Genomic DNA, 20,182 nt, shown 5'->3' with positions numbered 1-20,182 from the left:
TTCAAAAAAAAAAGCGCTTGATGGGCTTTTGATGCTCATTAAGGTGCGAATGTAAGTATGCAATGGAAATTATTCGATATTCCATACAATGTCGGAAAAGTCTCAGGATTAATTTTTCGCAGAATATTTCCGGAATAGAGAATTTTTTTCTGTATAGCATTACATTACGACTCAAATCTCAAAATATTGTATTGAAATGATTGTAAATTTTCTTCAACAAAAAGTTTTCTTTATATACGTATTAAATTTCTAGCTGGGGGACCTTGTAAGCATTATTTTCTTTAATTTATTTTTTGGTTTCATCAAAATTATTAAATCATAGAACAAAAACTTAAAGATTTTCATTTACTTGAACAAAACAATCAGTTACTGTAAAAATATTTACATATTTCGCTGCACACCTTTTATGGTCTTATTAATTATTAGATACTAAAAAAATCTCTAAGAAAAACGACTAAGCAATGTCATTTATTTCTTCAAATAAAAATTAATTTGAATGATTATCATGTGAAAAAAAATCGCCCAAAAACGGGAATGAGTGGCATTGCAACGCAATAATTTCAAATGTTTTCGCGTCGCGATCTGCGTTGTTAGGGTAAAATAAACAAACAATTGAATAATTTCAAATGTATTCGCTGTCTGCATTTTCCGACAAATGGGAACGGGAACGAGAACGAGAACGGGAACAGGAACGAAAACGAGAACGGGAACGGGAATTGCATGCGTTATTGTAGTATTGCAATGCATGCTTGGTTCAGCTAGTAATAGATAAATAAATAAAGAAATAAATATAAAGAAGCTTATTTGGTGTCAGTATTATGAAAATATAATAAAATACTGTACGTTTTTGTTTTTAAAAAATAAATAAATACTGTAAAAATAAAAAAGATGAGGGGTTTTCCACCCCATCTTTATAAAATGGAGAAGTTCCGTGAGAAAAATTGAAATAGTCCATAACCAGTCCTAGGCATGAGAATGTTCCCTATAATACAGTCAATATTAATAAATATTAAAAATGATAACATCAAGATCGATTGAAATAACATTAACCATATGTACATATGTATATATGTAGGTATGTAGATATGTAAGTCGTCGGTTTCGTCGTATGTACATATATAATAATATGTATGCATATGTACATTTGAAAAACCAAGTTTGAATATTGTGTGAATATCAAAATGAAAGTTCAGTTGAATAATGTCGGCAGAAGCGTTTGTCATTTGGAAATTTAATATCATTGCAAAATAAACAACTACCCCATCCCAATTTCGCGACATTCGCCGTTTCGGGCGGTAGTTCATTTCAAGTGTGCAAATGAAGCCACGTTCGAAAATTGACGGAGATGGAAAAAGAGGAATTTCGGCGGTGAAAATTTCAACGCAAAAGAAAACTCTTGTTTGGGCGTCGAATCAACGGATCCATGCATGGGAAAATTTCCTAGGAAAATGTTTGTTGTTTGAGATCAAAACGCAAGTTTTTCCGTAAACTTTTTCAATATGAAAAGAACCAGGGATTACATTTCAGTTGATGCTTTCGCATATACGTATGTATGTTGTACATACATCTGAGAGAACAAACTTCGAAATAACTTCAATTTACGATAATTTGTTTTCTACTTAAAGATGTATTTCAAAAAATATATAAATTCGTATTACAAATCGTAAGTCGTATTACAATGATTCGTATTAAAAATCGTTTACTATATCTCAAGTCTATTTTAAAGCGGTTTTGAAAATATTCAAATTTAGTGACTCGAAGTCGATCGTTTTCTATCAGAGTTTGCCAATTTATCTGATTTCATTGTTGAAACAGTTTCAACTACATATATGTCAACACTATTTCAATGTGATTTTAAAATTTATAACCTACATATATACATATTGTACAAGTTTAATAGTATAAATTTCGCCTACGGTCAATCCAAAAAATGGCATCATGAGAAAATATGCGGTAAATTAAATAAAATTTGTTTCATCGGCTATGGCAGCGGTTTCCAAACTGGGAGGCGCGCCTCCCTGGGGAGGCGCGGACTATTGCCAGGGGAGGCGCCAAAACTTTTTAATAAAAAAATAATTTTCATACCATAATATCTACAAATAAATAAAACTTCATATCGTAGCTTAACAGTAAAAATTCAATGCATGAAAGTTTATTTTTATTTTTCTTTCATATTTATATACACATTTAATTACAACCTTTTTCGAAGAAAACCAACATGAAGAGGCATATTTGTGGACGGACGATAATTTTATTGTTAAACTTGCCTATTTGGTTGAAATTTTTGGAAAATTGAGCGGTTTAAATAAGTCAATGCAGGGATCACAAATACATACTTGTTCAAAAAGACAAAGTAAAAGCTTTCATTAAAAAGTTGAAGTTATGGAAATCAAATTTACAAAAGAATGAGTTGGATATGTTTTCACTTTCCAAAGATTTCTGGGCAACAGCCAATATTGAAGCAAGTAAAAATCTTTTTATTGACCACTTGGATGGTTTAGTTTAGTGCTGCATTTTTCCAATTATTTCAAAGACCTTGATTTCTCAAAGTTTTTATGGATACAGAAACCATTTAACTACAATGAAGAAGACGAAATCGAGCTGACAACCATCGAAAAAGAAAAATTGATAGAATTATCATGCGATTGCTCACTAAAACAAAAGTTTCAAAATTAAACCATAATTCAATTTTGGATGAATCTTAATGGAGAGAATGAATATTTGTATTGCAAAGCAATGCAAGTGCTTCTACCGTTTGTAACGTCTTATTTATGCGAAACGGGCTTTTTGGTACTAGCTGCAATGAAAACCAAATATCGAGCCAGGTTAATAGTCGAAAAGGAGTTACGAGTGGCACTCTCCATATTTCCCCCAAGATTTGATAAAGTTTGTGCCAATAAACAACAATATCCTTCGCATTAAATTTTGGTGTGTTAGTATTAGTTTAATTAGTAATTTAATATAAAAATAAATATACGTGTTCGTATAAATTTATAATATAGCAAAACCTTTTTATTATTCTGTCTTTTCGTGTTCAGTATTATTTTAAATAAAGTTTTATTATTTAAAACGTGTTCATATTATTATATCTATTAAAAAATAAAAGGTAGGGAGGCGCGGAAAAAAAATTTTTTTTTAGGGAGGCGTAGTAGCATAAAGTTTGGAAACCGTTGGGCTATAGCATCTTTCCCAAATGTAAATAAATAATCAACTAGTCGCATTTTTTTTAAAGACAAAATCTTTAAATTCAAAGCAAGTGATTAGTTCATATGAAGACAGAGAGTTTGTAAACGCTTTTTGGATTGATTTTTGTACAATTTAATTCAAAAACAACTACAAAACTATAAAAGTCGAAATCAGAGACAAAAAATACATACATACATAATCATAAAAAAACAATAGCATTATAATAATAGCAGATAAAGTAAAAATATCAAATAATAAAATACAAAGTAAGGAATGTCTTGCACCTATTGCCAGCACCAATATATAATACAAGAACCAGCCACAAATACAAAACAATCCTGCGAGGCCCAAATGGAAGAGAGAAGATCAAAATTCCACTCATAAATCACATTCAATTATGAAAATAATTATGAGTGCAGGCTACCAGACGAATATGTTAAAATAATTTCCAATAACATACGCTCACTGAGGTGGAAAATACCACATTCAGGCTCAGCTGCAACGATTTCATTGAGAAGTCAGATAGCCCTTAGAATGGGAGCCATCCTATAAAGAACCGTGCGGGCAGGAGATAAAACTATTAAATAATTATGTCAACCTCGCACATTGTTAATTATTAGGTTCGGTAAAGATTAAATTATGAAAATACTGATGAGCGCAGGCTACCAGTCAAATATGAAGCTGTCGATAAATTCAATCAAAGTATTAAAACTTTTGAAATACATTAATTTTCAACAAAATCAATTTCCTGACAAGATAAAATAAATTCTGAACAACATCAGTATATAAAGGGTGCATCGAAGCAACAAAACCGCCATCATTTTTTTCCCTTTTTCAGTAATGGACGAATCGTGTCATATTGTCGTCTTTTTTACCCAAATTACAGGCGACAAGAGGAAGGTCATCTGAAAATGAGGTCGCAAATGTGTCGTCGGCGGAAAATCCACTCAACCCCTCCAACCCCCGCAAAGCCGCCCCTTTCCCGAAATACTTTCGAGCATGCGGACGACAATCTAAAGAAACATCGAGTGTGTGGAAAATTGTAATCTCGCCTCGGAAAGTATGCTTGTTACGTTACATTTTCCGGGAGCAGCTGCGACACAGTTTTCCCCCGTTAAATATGTATGCAAATACAAACGAACTTCCTGGAAAAAGTCGAAAAAAATGTGTGTACACGTTACTAACAATTTTCTTGGAGCGGACCCTCAGGAGATGGCTCGTCCCTGAATTGTCGTCCATTGCAAACGTTGAACAACCACCAGCGGGTCATCCAGATCTCTCTGTGTACCACCAGCTCCACCAAAGGCTACGACGACATCTCCACTTTCAACGACACCACATCAAAAAAAAACATCACTATAATTCCTCCATCGATTTTCACCAATTTCACTTCTCACCCACTTCGAAAATGACACATGAACTAATCCTCAACGGATAACACGGAACACGTTCCAGGCCATCCCCTTCTCAGCGTCCGATCTTGCCAGTGGCAAAAAAATTTGATTTATCTCCGACGACGATGATATATATCCTAAAACGTGATCGCACTACGTAAAATTTTCGCGAAAACAAACGACACTTTAGCCTTGCATGCATATATCAATTTGGGTTACCATAGCATCAGAAATTATTATTATCTAGTGTTGTGACAGTTGACATACTAACGGGTGACTTTGGAAAGGAATTGATACTTTGAGTGCTGAGTGAATATACCTAAATCAATATAATAAATGATTCAATCTGGAATATCACCATTGTCATTATTCTTCATCTATTGTTAGATGAAGTACATACTCCATAACACACTTCTATTCTAATGTAATCCGAGCAACGTCTATTTTATCAAAAATTCTAATCCCTCATTTTGACTTCGTCTACCCATTTCATTTATCTTTTTGCAATCTGTTGGGTACCATTCAAACTTCAACCCTTTGAGTGCTGACGTATTTTCTATTGAAAGCCTGCCACGCTGAAAATTTCGCCAACATTTCCAACTAGAATTATTTAGAAATTCAATATAAAGCTGGTATGAAAATTGTAGCTAATCCAAACAAATCCCAGATGCCGAGGATTTCGAAAACTAATGCCGAGGATTTTGAGTTTTGTAAAGATGTGTTTAGACTCTTTAATATATCTTGCAACAATATAAAATAAGACTATTAGTTAATGTATTATTCCAAAACTAGTTCCATCTTCTTCATTGTTGTTAAAGTGTAATGCTCACAATCTAAAATACTCAGCAGTTAGGGATTTCCATCGGGAAATTCTGCTATGGTTATAAATTCAGAAATTCCGGTGTAAACCAGTCTTTATAAACGTTGACAAATGAATGACACTGATTGCACGACCCATGTTCAACGCATTTTTTTCAATGCTACCTGGAACGACTTAGCGGGTAGTATTCTTGTTTACTTTTTACATACTCAAAATACAACGCCCATCGGCGTTTTTCAGGCCCATGGACTTGTTCGCAAAATTTCGACCGGCGTTGGTTAGCATTCAAGGGGTTAAACCCTACCCGAGGATATTGCTTGGTGTATTTGCTGCACGCCCTGCACCACTACCCCCGCACACAAATCTAATATCAATCATCATCCCGTTTCCTTTATTCACGTCAACTCACAGCGCAAAGTACCAATTTATCTATACATTTGTTCATACATATTTTATTTTTATTATTTTAAATGATCAATAAACTAAAAGTTTTCATTGTCCTTTATTCTTCTTCCAATAGTTGGAATTTTCATATGCATTTAACTGATGACTCAAAGTCGTCTAAGATTGCATTTGAATGATTAGTCAATGTCATTGATGGGTCACAATTTTTAACATTTTATTGGATGTGAAACTTGAACATTGAACGCTAAGTTGCTACACAAAATCCAATGCACTCAAATAAGTATGGAACATTGTATGCTTGGCATAATGAAGAAAGACAGGAAACGGAATACGTGGGTGAAAAGTATGACAAGGGTTGTGGATATAGTGGATAGAGTGAAAAGATTAAAATGGCAATTAGGCTGGCCACATGGCTAGAATAATGGACAAAAGGTGGACAAAAGAAGTGCTAGAATGGTAACCGATAGAATGCAAAAGGGTACAAGGGAGACCGCAGGGAAGATGGGTAGACGAAATTAGGAAAATGTGGAAAATGTGTTGGGTGAGATGGATGAGAATTGTGCAAAACAGAGACGAGTGGAGACGTGTGTTGGAGAGGCTTTCATCCAGCAGTGGATGGTGAATGGCTGTAGATGATTGTTTTCTAAATAAAAAAAATATTTTTACCCAGATCAGCAGAATGAAATCCTACATAAAAGTCAAAATAAATGAGCTAAAATATAGTACATGTCCAGGGGAAAGAATACGTATGGCAACCCTAGTTAAGTGTGCGTGTAAAAATAGTCCGAAAAACGTTTCAATGGTCGATTATTAAGTCGGAAAAGTTACACAGTAGACTGCCCGAGATAATTCCGTTTGATTTATCGTGTTCGAATGATCAAGATCGGAACGAGGCGTAAAGAAGATTGATGAAGCAGAAGGTTTCAGACGAACGTGTTCAAACGTATGAAAAATTAGTTACTTCTGTAGTACCTTTGCGAGACATTTTCCAGAAAAACAAGCATTGCTTTTGATACGAGAACAGATTTTGACAGTGATATATGGTAACTAAAGCGATGTGCTCGCAGTGACACCCAACCCAATCACATTTCAAAGTCTCGTTCCTCGCAATTCCACCAAAATCCTATTATAAAGTTCGTTGTGATTCAAATTTGATTTATTTTATGTCAAACACTTTATAACAGTATAGAAGCCTTTTAGTAACACATCCTTTTCACGGGATTCGTAAACTTTATGACTTTCAAAAAGGAAGCTATAAGCCTTGTAATAAGAATTTAAAAAGCTCATACCAAACCATAAATAATTAATCTGCAATATGAAATTGCGCGAAACGATTTTCCACTGTATTAAAATAATATTTTATATTTATTATTCATAGCCAGCAGTATGGCTCGGTGGTTGCGTTGATACTAAGCACCGAGAGGTCACCGGGATCGGTTACGTGAGCTAAATCTTTAATGCTGCTGGTCAGACTTTGATATTTATAACTTCAAATCAATCGTTTCCTATCAGAGTTTGCCAATTTATCTGATTTCATTTTTGAGGCGGTTCCCTCGTAAAATTAGCAAAAACCATCCTATCCACTATGTCACCACTATTTGAATATGATTTCAAAATTTAATTTTTATTATGTTTATATATCTGGTTAGAGGCGTTAGAGTATTCTATAATGTCGCTGTGGCTAATACGTAAATAAATAAAAAAAAAAAAATTTCAAAACCAACAAGAAAATCAAATACAATTTGAAATTATTTGAAACTGTAGAGGACGCTGGATTTTAAATGTGTTTAAATGTCTATTTTACATGTGTCTTTATTTAATTTTTCTTTTTTGATTATTAAATTGAAAAAATAAAAATAAAATAATTTGGCTTTCTTTAAACTTACAAAACATTCCATATTTAACTTAATTTTTCTACTCGAAGTAGCAATACTGATTGTAAAATATTATAATTTACTAGGAACGCAGGAAGTTGACTGTCAAATATCAACGACTCACGAATAAAACTTGTAAAACAGCAAACTGTCGTCGGTACAAATGGTAATTTGGGATTTTATTTTATATAAAATATCGCTGAAACATATATGTATATATCAGGGATGGATTTTCTTCATAAAATTAAATATCTTAAATAAAACCGATTTTATTCGAAAGAAGAAATGTCACTCTATAAAATGAAAATTTTATTTCATTCATTTTATACATAAAACATGACTATTTTGAATAAAAAAATTTAATTTAATTTTTTGTTTTTGTCTTAATATATTTTTCTTCAACATAAAATTGTAAGAACTTTCATGAAATTTATTATTTAAAAATTTAAGGGGGGGGGGGAGGCTGAAACCAATCGACAATTCGAGTATTCTGTAATTTCACTGTGGCTAATATGTAAATAAATAAACAAATATGGTATGAATGAAGAAATTTTCTCCAAATATTATTAAATAAATCATTATACATTTTATATGTGAAATTTAAATTATTGAATAATTCATATGAAAGTAATATAGACCGTAGCTTAAAACCCACAACCCAATGTGTATTTCGTAATTATTCAACAAGGCTCAAACATATCACATAAAATAATTTGAAACCATTGTGAAAATTCCATCAAAATAATACACAACAATTTATTTTAATTTACAATAATAAAAAAAAGAAAAACATTAATTGAAGCAAAAAAAAAACCGAGTAATCCAACCGTCAACGAATCAAGCGAACGTTTCAATTTCCTTTCCGCGAAAATAACGAAAGAAAATATTTTCGAAGAAAAGCCACTCCAAAGCAGAGTTTAAATGAAAATCTCCCATCACGAAAAAAACACTGGTATTTTTGCCCGGGCACACAAAAAACGGATCAAGTTGGACTTTTGCAAACTTTTGCAAGCAATTCGCGAGTACAAAGTGCCCCTAAATAATGGGCAAACTTGAACGATCCGACATAACGATCCCAAATTGAAGCCATAAATCTCCAAAGATTCGTCCACCGGTTCTTCACATATGGCTCTCGTTATATAAACGATCCGTTAAATTTACATTGCAAAACACCGTTCGATAATTGCGATCGACTTGCGAACAAAACGGAGCCACTCTCCTTCGGCGTAACATACGACTTAATCCTCGATCGTAACTTACGATACACACATACTGTAAGTATAATATTGAACGGAAAAGCGTGTCAAAGAGAGACGAGCAAATGTACACATGTGTGAAGCGATAACGAGCGATAGCAAAAGAGCAAACATGCCTAAGCCTTTCACATATACTACATAAGACAAGCTTAACGGCAACTCGAATGCGAGTTTTATCGTCAAAACACTGGTGCTAGTATGTACATATATCATTTAGATATTAATCAACGTCATGGTGGTTAATAATGTGTATTTACTAAAATTCAATATTGCATTGTGTTATATTAACCGAGGCGTTCGGAAAATTAATTGGTCTGGATGAGCTCCAAAATAAGCAAACATTTATTATTGTTTCGGTTAATTAGCAAAATACGCTGTCCATTACACGTCTCGACATATGCATAACATGTATGTGTGTTTCTCAAAGCGTGTTATTGATTTCATACACAGTACACTCTCGATTATCCGCATTAATGCTGGGGAGGGAGGGCACGGATAATTGAAAAACACGGATAATCCGAATCATCAAATTTTGACTTGGTTTCAAATATAATATCATATTTAAAACACAAATTTTTGTTTCATAATTTTAATAATCATTATTAAGAAAAACGCTTATAGTACAGACCCATGACAGGATGTTCTTACCACTAGCGTAATTTGCGAAACTTGTGACAAATTTGACAAACATGTGGGAAACACGTATTTATTTTAACACTGGTACATAGGTTGAATAGCAACCCACATGTGGTGGTGAAAAAAACCGAAAATTTTGAAACTGGGGATGAAAGAAACAAAGAATCAGTTTTCGCCCTGTTAACACGCTGCGTAAATTAACAATTATTGACTTAAAAATAGACTTAAGATTTAATTATTTTTAAATATTTTAAATATAAGTTGTAAATTAATATTATTGTGTATAATTTATTGTGTTTTTACGTTCGCTTTAATATATTTTTTGATTTTTTAATCAAAAACTTTTTTTTTTAAATGACTCCAAAAAAACCATTTCAGAAGATGTGAAAGTGGCCATTGCAACGCTTATTAGTGAAAAGACATGTAGTAACAGACAAATTGCAAAAAAAAATTATGTTTCTCACCCTACGGTAGCCCATATTGCACTATTGGTGCAATCGGAAGTTTCTCCAACTGCTACATTATACGACAAATGTGGGAGAAAACGAAAAACCACACCGCGAACGGATCGAAAAATCATCACCATAGCTTTGTAGAACCGTAAGGTGCCTAATAAAGGCATTCAAGCTATTCTGAACCAAGAGGGTATCAATATTTCCACAAGGACGATGCAACGTAGATTTCGTGAAGTGAACGTCAAGAGCCGAACTCCAATAAAAAAAACCAAAATTGACACCAACGATGAAAAAAAGCTCAGGAACATCAACAATGGACTGTTGATGATTGGAAAAAAGGTATTGTTTAAATATTAATATTAAACTAAAAAATACTTGATAACCTCCTATGTACTAATTTTTCATTCATTTTATTTGTTTCTCTGACGAAACAATTCTAAGGACAATGACAGATGTTGTCCAATACATCAGAAGACGACCTTCCGAGAATCTGAGCGACGAATGCACCATTCAAACAACAAAATATAATGCATCTGTATGGTGTGGTCCGTTATTAGCGGAAAAGGGGCTGGACCGATAAGGGGTTGTACCCGTACATTGGTGCAGGATCAATACAAAAAAATATTTTTGTAAGGATTTTTGCCTTATTTTGAATCAGAGGGGATGGATGCACATAATTACATTTTTATGCAAGATGTCACACGGCCAAAACAATTAACAACTACCTGACCACAAAAAATATTCGAATTTTGTTATGACCAGGTAATTCACCGGATTTAAATCCGATTGAAAATTGTTGGGGGTATTAAAAAGTATTTTTTATAACAGCCCTAATACTACGTTAGATAATTTAAAAGAAAAAATAATAGATACATGGAAAAATAATTCAAAAATCAAAAAAACAATACAGTCATGCATAGAGATCAATTCGGGCTGTTATAACAAATAGGGGAGGGACAACTAAATATTAAGTTAATTACAGTTTTTTTTGTAAATATTATTGATGAATATATTATGCGTGTATAATAAAAAGTTTTGTTTCATTTCCTGTTCTAAAATTTAACAAAATCGACAAAAAACGAGTTTTACGCTAGTGGTAAGAACTTCCTGTCGTGGGTCTGTAAGCAGATATGTGACCGTTAGTGCCTATAGTTAGTACTACATACTGTTGCCAAAATATAAAAAAAATCTAGTATAAGGATTGTAAAAAGGTTTTTGAGCTCTTTTTCCTATTATGCTTTAGATTAACATTAGAATAATATAATACTGTGATTACTAACCAAATTAAATTAAATTGTAAAATAGAAAATGATCAGTAGATCAGTAGCTATTAAAATAGATATAAGATGTATTGTGAACATAATTTCGTAATAATAAAAAGCATTTAAAAATCAAAAAAATCAATAAAAATCTAGTCAAACAGCCAGACGAAGCATTGAAGTTGTCTACTTAAACTAATTTTTCTTAGAAAATCTTGGCTGTTTCCATACACATTTGACCGCTAATTGGTATTATTTCTGCTCATTTTTTATTTAATTATATGAGTATAGTTGCAACCAAATCTTCGTATCTTGACATTTTCATACTTTTTCGTTTCGAAGGACCTGCAGAACTATCACAATCTCTCGCGAACGCCTCTAACTTATTTTTTTGTTTAACTACATATATTTCAAACGGGTATGTAAATCTGAAATATTTTCGTGTTAATAGCAAAGAAAATAATTTCACACACAAAGTAATATAATTGATAATAATTAAACATATGTACGTATGTTCGAAAAAATCTGCTGTGAATACACGCACTTGTTACTTCTTCGCTGATCAAAAGCGACTGAAAGAATTAACGCAATAGTAAAAGACATTTAAAAAGAGGACGAAAAACATTTCTGTGTGACATCATTTGTTTCAAATAACACGCATGTTTACGGTCGCAATCAATCGGTGCATCTCATAATCAAATAAGAAAAAAAAATAATTAGTATTTTTCAAGCACGGATAATCCGCACTCGGATAATCGAGAGTTCTCATATAAAGACAATTTAATATATTATCCCTATTAATTCAATTCAGATTCGTGTAAATACGAGTAAATACTAGTACGAGCTTTTAGCTCGCAATTTTACCGATTTAAAGTTCAGCACACTTAAAATTAACCCTTTTAAACGAAAACAAAAAATAGTGTGTCCAGAAGACTATCCCAATAAACATGTCTCAATAGAAAATACTCAATAAAAAATAGTATTAACAGTGGGAAAAAATCCCAAGTGAAAATACGTACTTTTGACGTTTGATTTGAACTGGACGACTAATTAGAGAGATTTGAAAGCTGAAAAGTACTACAAATTAAAGATAAAATATCCGACTATAGATTCCAATATTCATTTTGAACAGGAAAATGACAGATTTTGAGTCATCGACCGAACAACACCAAGATATAGAAAAATTGCGCGATTTAAAAATCTTCGAATCTCCAGCCAATCAACATTTTTTATTAACAGATCCGTGTTTACTGGGCATATATCAATAAGAAAAGTCATATCTCATCTCTGAACCATTTTTCGTGTCGAACATTGTTATTGGAAAATTATGAAAAGTAATCATAATATCAAGCATACGAGAATAAGCACATGAGGAATTGATTGATAGGAGATGCCCATAATGTTTACACTTGTTAAAGATTGATTTGAGACAATATGCTCCTTATGAAAAACATCTTACGAATCTTTTGTAGTGAAATTTTGTTTATTTTATTTTACATAGATACAAGACAAGAAGACACCAATGCGCCTTCCTAGACAATTCATTACAAGCAATGCAGCATTTTTATTAAATAAATCACTTTATTTCGAGAGGACGAAATAAACAATTAATTAATCCATTAAGACATCTATGAATTTAAACTTCTACATACTTTTTTTACAAATTGTACTTTTTTTTGCCTATTTTGAGGAACCGTTTCAACAATGATGAGATAAAATTGGCAAATTCTGATAAGAAACGATCGACTTGGATTCACAAATATCCAAGTCTAACCAGCAGTATGAAAGATAAGCCCGGGATCGAACCCAATAATCTCTTGGTGCTAAACATCAGATGCGCTGCGCGGGAGCGTACACATTTACACAAATCCACGAAGTCACGCACACACATTCATTCATCATTTTGAACAGGTGAACGGGTTGGATTAATACGTGCGCGTGCCTATAAATTACCTTACATTATATTTATATATAACACATAACTTTATTTTAATTCCTTTCCGAATCCACCCGTTGAAATCAACGGGCACAACACTAGTAACATAATAATAATAGCAGATAAAGTAAAAATACCAAATAATAAAATACAAAGTAGGGAATGTCTTAGCACCTATAGCCAGCACCAATATATAAGAACCAGCCGCAAATTCAAAACATCCCTACGAAGCCCAAATGAAAGAGAGAAGATCAAAATTCCACTCACACATCACATTCTATTATGAAAATAATGATGAGCGTAGTCTACCAAACAAATAGGTTAAGATAATCTCCGATAACTGAGGTGGAAAATATCACATTCAGGCTCAGCAGTAAATATTTCATTCAGAAGTCGGATAGCTCTTAGAATATGAGCCATCCGATAAAGAACTGTGCGGGCAGAGGTACAGTCAAATAATCATTAGGGACATAAAGTACCAACTGTTCACGGGCATGTCGTATTACCACGTAGACGCTGGAGAGCAAAACGAATCATAATTATACCTTTAAAAATGAATAATTAATAAATTAACTATAGTTGATAGAATATAATAAATCAAACTTGGAACAATCGGGAGTAGACTGTGTAGAAAAAATTCCGTAAAATTTAGACTAAAGTTAAAAAAAAATAATATACATACATATATATAGAATATTTTTTAATTAAAACAACATTGTACACACTGATTTAAAACCGTTCGTTCAATATCATCACAATAATAATTAAAACGGAGAAGGCAAAAGTGTAAAACTTTATCAGACACCTGTTGAGCCAGAATCGACTCGTCGTATTTAACGCATGGCGCGCCAAAACCCCAAACGAACGACCCTAATATTTAAAAATCGAAAGTCCTTATCGGACGGTGGGCTTCTCCCTTATCTAGGATCGCGACGGCGTCCTGCGGAGCGCAAAATGCCACTTTTCAATTTTCCATTTTCCGACGACGCGAAAAGCGCACGGTATCGACGAGGGTCGTACGCCCCCGCAGCCTGGCGAAGGCTGACTGAAGGGCGGCTATGGAGGAGGTTCGGGGAGGAAAACGGGGGGTGCGACGCGAGGTGGAAACACGGAAAGCGGAGGGGGGGGGTGAGAAAAGTCGGAGGAAAAGCGACCCTAAGGTCGGCTTATTTCGGGCGCCGCGAAAATCCTCAGCGCGCAATTTTCCCGGAAGCATGACGCGCGTAACGGTCGTAACGTGTTATCTTCACCGCCATTCGAATTTCAGATTTTCCCTGGAAAATCTTCAACCCCCCCAAAATATACAGGGTAAATACATCTCGACACTATTCCGCTAAGAAACTGTTGAAAAACTGTTGCTGATTCGGCTTGGAAGATACTTTTCAAAAATCTCTTGGGTGTATAGATAGATCAAAGCTTTTACTGTATCTATGAGGTACTGCATAGAAAAGTGTTGCGCCTCCACCACAACCCTCCTCTCATATTAAATAAGTGTGCAAATCCTTGACACTTAATCCGACGGATTAGCTCTAGAATAGGCTGTATGGAAAATATGGAGCAAATCTTTGTAGGCGATTATGTGGAGGGAACAAGTACAAATCTTTCAGACACTTATATATGTACCTCGTTTCAATACGGTGTGATTTTAAATAAATTTCAAATCAAACATAGGAAGTCTCCAAAATTTAAATCCTACCTAGGCCACGAGTAAAGGCATATAGAAGATACTTTTAAGATTAAGATTATTGCTACTAGTTCCAAAATTTCCAAAAGTAACAGTCGAAGCATTCTTTCATCGGAGTATTAGAGCGAAAACACACTGAGTGGTATGGAACTTCACGTCCCTAGATTGTAAACAGTGTGTTTCCCCAAACCGAATTCGGGTGTAGTTGCACGTGCAGAATGCATATGCAACTGTTACGTACGCCGCGGATTGAGCGAATTGCACTTAGACCAACGGATATCTGTCATCGGATTAACTAAGTGCATGCACTTACTTCCAAGGATTATATCTGGACTCTAAGTGCATTTAGGCTAAACAATGACCGTTATTAGTTATTTCTCAGAATCGGTACGGGGAGACCCAATGTCGTGGAAATACATATCCGAATACGTGACTATACAACAGGAAAAAAGATTAGGCGTCCTGAGAGTTCTACCCTTTATAAGGCGGTACGTAGGCGATATCATGTCATTCTGGACTGAGCACTGCCAGTGCGTGTATCTCCTTAATCATCAATAAATGCTGTGAAACGACTGTTGGCCTTTTACTTGGATCCTCCACCCACCCCTACGCAACACAACCAATAAGTTTCTCCTAAATTTCTTCAAATATGGGGTTCACCGTTATCGATCACTTTCAAGCAAGGATAAATTCAATAATAAAATATCACCGAAAACATTCCAGGGAGTGATTTTTGGGACTGTTTACCATGTAAATGGCCTAGAGGTACTGCGTTTTTCTCGCATGTTTAAAAGTATCTACAAAAAACACGTACCACACAGTGTTTTCCACCCTTAGCCTTTGAGGTAATCTACATATATTTACATTCTACAACTTTTGGGTCACCCTTCAATACTACAGATCCTATTCAGCAACATCCTTCCAACATCCCAGACAGCTTAAGCGAGTTCTAAAAATGCATTCGTTTCTTAACCTAGCAACTTCTCTAACTCCCACTGCCTAAGCCCCGGATCAGAGACATCCTAATAACTAAAAGGGTACTGCAATACATTACCCTTTCCATAGCTCTGCTTATCATATGTGATCCCTTCGAGTAGCTCCCACACGACACATCGCATTTCCACTGCCAAAACCCAAGATATGATAAAATAGCCTACATACATATTTTGAACAGAAAGCATCACACTCGTACGAGTAGCATCTCGCCAGTCGTATACAATTCTAAACTTGAGTCACATTCAGTTGCAAACTTGAACGGACAGACGGACGGACATGTCATATATGTATGTACGATAAGACTGCAGCGTTTAAGTAAAGCAACATTAGCGCAAGTTAAAAGTTTCCAACTCCCAAAAGGCGTATGTGCCCGACACGCCGCATTGCGGCACTGAACCAAAATCCCGACACTCTTTAATCAAATTTGTACAATTAGTCAGCCATATGTATACAATATGACCTACATTTGAGAGCCGAATCCGCATTCCGCTTTTGGTCAAAACCACTTGTATTCCAAATCTGCCTACTTCGACTGCCAATTATAGGTATATGATGCATAGAACTTCAGAGGATCTGTGTTCGTTCGTGTTTGCTCACTAAAAGTGGATAGATGTTTGATGATTCGATGAAAACAGTGTGCGCTACGAACGTGTGGTCACTGTAATTGCTTGTTGTTCACACATGAACCGTTTCGCCCACACACCCTAACGCGATTTGAATATTCAATGATTACGGGAGTGTAAGTTAATCGCTCCGTGAAAATCCAAGAACTGTGAATTTTCACCGAGTGGAAAGACGCCATGAACGCACATTGACAATATGCCATGTAAATTAGACCGCAAGGGTGCAAGTCCACGTTCAAAACTATGGATTTGTGACAATTCAGATAATCCATAGAGAAAGGATTTTGTTTGAGCGATTCAAATCGTAGTATGAAAATTGAAAACTTATTAGTGATTTTGAAATGTTAAACTAAACTGAATGAGTCGATTTACATATAAAATTTACCTACATGTATGTGTTGGAGTACCTCATTGATCTACTAAGGTCCGTTTGGTACGTCCGTTGATCTACGAAGGTCCGTCCATGTGTTACGGAAAGGGAAGAAAGTGAAGTGGGTCATCGAGGTTGATGTTTTGAAAGGAACAACTAGACGTAGTATGAAATTTGAAAACTTATTGATTTTCTTTGTGGTTTTGAAATGTTAAACCAAACTGAATGAGTCGATTTACATATAAAATTTACCTACATGTATGTGTTGGAGTACCTCATTGATCTACTAAGATCCGTTTTGTATGACGACTATGAATGCAAATCGAGATCGATTGTTAGAGTTTGACGATTTTATCTGATTGACGTCGTTATGTGTTACGAAAAGGAAGATGAAGTGGATCATCGTGGTTGATGTTTTGAAAGGAACAACTAGACGTAGTGTGAAAGTTGAAAACTTATTGATTTTCTTTGTGGTTTTGAAATGTTAAACCAAACTGAATGAGTCGATTTACATATAAAATTTACCTACATGTATGTGTTGGAGTACCTCATTGATCTACTAAGGTCCGTTTTGTATGACTATGTGTGCAGATCGAGATCGATTGTTAGAGTTTGACGATTTCATCTGATTGACGTCGTTATATGTTTTACGGAAAGGGAAGAGGGTGAAGGGAGTCATCATGGTTGATGATTTGAAAGGGACAAATAGACGAGAGATACAATATATCTAAAAATATTTAGAAATCATACTTGGATTAAGATATATCATCAGATTTAGAACCACATACATATGTATATATGTATCTCTCGTCTTCTTGCTCCTTTCAAACCATCAACAATTATTCACTTCAGCCTCTTTCCTTTCCGTAACACATATAACAACTTCAATCAAATAATATCATCAAAATATATAAAAATCGATCTGGATCTGCATACAAAGTCGTCATACAAAACGGACCTTAGTAGATCAATGAGGTACTCCAACATAAATATGTAGGAAAATTTTATATGCAAATCAACTCAGTTTGGTTTAGCATTTCAAAACCATGAAGAAAATTAAATACAATTTGAAATTATTTTAAATCTGTAGACGACGCTGTGTTTTATATGTCTCTTTATTAGGCATAAAAATAATTTTTCAAAAATATTCATACAAACTGAAGAAAATTTTTAAAATAATAAAAATCAACTGAAGCAGATTCAAGCAGAAAATTAACTAAAAACTATATTCATATGATAAAACTAAAAATCAGACTTTAGTATAGTTCCATGTTTATCGATTGCTGCGATAATAGACATTTAACTATTATTACAATTCTAACTTATTCAATAAGGTTATCAATGTTTAATGTTTTCCATACGAATTTGAACCCACACATAGCTGGACATTATCGTAATGCATACCTAATCTCCGATACAAAACATACAATTAAATATCTGCAAGCATTAATATAACAATTCGAAATGAATGAACGGCATAAATGCACAATGGATGATGAATTGAATTTGATTCGGAGAAGTATGAGTTTGCTTTGTATAGGAATAGATTAAAAAAAATGAATAGGAGAAAATATATGAAAAAGATTACAGCTTAAATGTGCAAATATTTTAATTTAAAATATGATAGTGAACAAACAAAACTTTTTATACACAAAATCAATAGATATAAACTTCAAACTCGCAATATATGTACATGTGTATAATAATACAAGGTAGATATTTATGCACACATATTAGAAACATGCAAGTTGAGCATAATTAAGATGCAAATCTCAGTAACAAAGTACATGACGACCGTTCAACTCGGTCTGTATGAACTACACGTTATAAGAATCACTTTAGTTTATAATGTCTAATATTAGAACATACAAACATAAAATGACCATATAAAATATACCTAGAAAATGATTATTAAATATATATATAAACATAGAAACAATGTATAATAAAGGCCATTTGAAAAGTGGTGACAAATATCAGTATTGAAATTATACATTTAATTGTATGTCATATTGAGAACATAACCTAAAAATTGATATGAAAAAATATGCAAAATTTCACTGTAATATAATGGCAGCAGTGCAAAGAAGCATCAAATAAGTAAGATTAGATCGAATCTTAGTCTTGAATACGATTTTTGAACAGTTTTGTTGACTTTTAAAAAGTTTATACTAAACGTCACTTTCGCTGTCAAATGTTGCGCTTTTAGGTTATGAGCAACGGCCGACGGAAAAGTTTATTAATCGACTTTAAAAGCGGCTCAAACTTTGCGCAAATGCAATTTCGCGCCAAATTCGAGTGGTAGTCATCGATTGTGATCATCAGAAGTGGAGTTAGTCGAGGGGGAAGCAAAGTTGAGGAAAAGTTAAAAAGGGGTGTGTCGAGGGTGCGCAGTTTGAAAAGTGCGCGTGATTTGACGTGCAGTGTTGAGAGTGTTTTGAGTTGAATTACCGGGGGGCGGAGACTCGGGGGGCGCAGGCCCCGGGGGCTCCGTCTGCTGAGCCTGCACCATATCCGCTCCTGCACGACAGACCACTCTCACTACTACTGGACAAATTGACCCTGATGATTTTTATCATCGCTTGCAAACAACCACGTATTTCGAAGCAGCAGTCGCACAAAAATCATCCATATCGAAAATCATCGAACGATGTGGTGTTTCTGAAGAAGATTCTGAAGAAACTTTGATTTGAATATAAATATTTTTGAATTATTGAAACATTTGAGACATCTACTGTCAGTTTTTGAAAGTAATTTTATTATCAATTTTATATTTGCACATAGATGGAGTACAAATGTAAATTTAAAAAATAATACACATTATTTGATAATTTCATAAATATAAATATTAAATGATGTCTATTTCACATTTGAATAAGAGAATGAAGGGTAAACGCAATAAAACATATTTTAAATGACTGCACCAAATATATATTATCCCTTTACCAGACAGAATATAAATAAATAAAACAATATGTTGAACATCGAATAAATCACAAACTCTGGAATGTTCATTTATATAAATAATATAACTGTTCAAATGAAATAACTATAAAAACAAAAACTGTTACACATAAATTCGGCAAGTTCAGTGTAAAATACATAAAATATTATATTTCTATATACCAAATACACATATACATATAAAAACAATACTTTCAAGAAAAAGCAATGTGAGAATGTGCAAAGATTCTTATAAAAAAAAAAAATTTCCATAAGACCTAAGAGCAAAACAATAACGAACGGAATGAAATTGGAATGAAGAAAAATAAATAAATGATTCATTTA

The 20,182-nt window shown here is 33.8% G+C and overlaps 1 protein-coding gene across 5 annotated transcripts in view; it reads right to left on the bottom strand.

The window, feature by feature from the left end:
• Liprin-beta (liprin-beta 1) overlaps positions 1-19,452 on the bottom strand; it is a 131,656-nt gene extending 112,204 nt beyond the window's left edge. For 4 of the 5 annotated variants that reach the window (XM_077431331.1, XM_077431333.1, XM_077431332.1 and 1 more), the window contains exon 1: positions 19,346-19,452. In XM_077431331.1, coding sequence (XP_077287457.1) covers positions 19,346-19,406 — 61 coding nt within the window. In that variant the 5' untranslated portion in view covers positions 19,407-19,452. The remainder of the gene's footprint in view (positions 1-19,345) is intronic. The other variant, XM_077431330.1, reaches the window with a different exon arrangement.
• Positions 19,453-20,182: the final 730 nt, after the last annotated feature.

This window comes from Arctopsyche grandis, chromosome 5 (genome assembly GCF_051622035.1).
Source record: "Arctopsyche grandis isolate Sample6627 chromosome 5, ASM5162203v2, whole genome shotgun sequence".
Lineage (NCBI taxonomy): Eukaryota > Metazoa > Arthropoda > Insecta > Trichoptera > Hydropsychidae > Arctopsyche > Arctopsyche grandis.
This window is presented reverse-complemented; position numbering and strand designations above follow the sequence as displayed.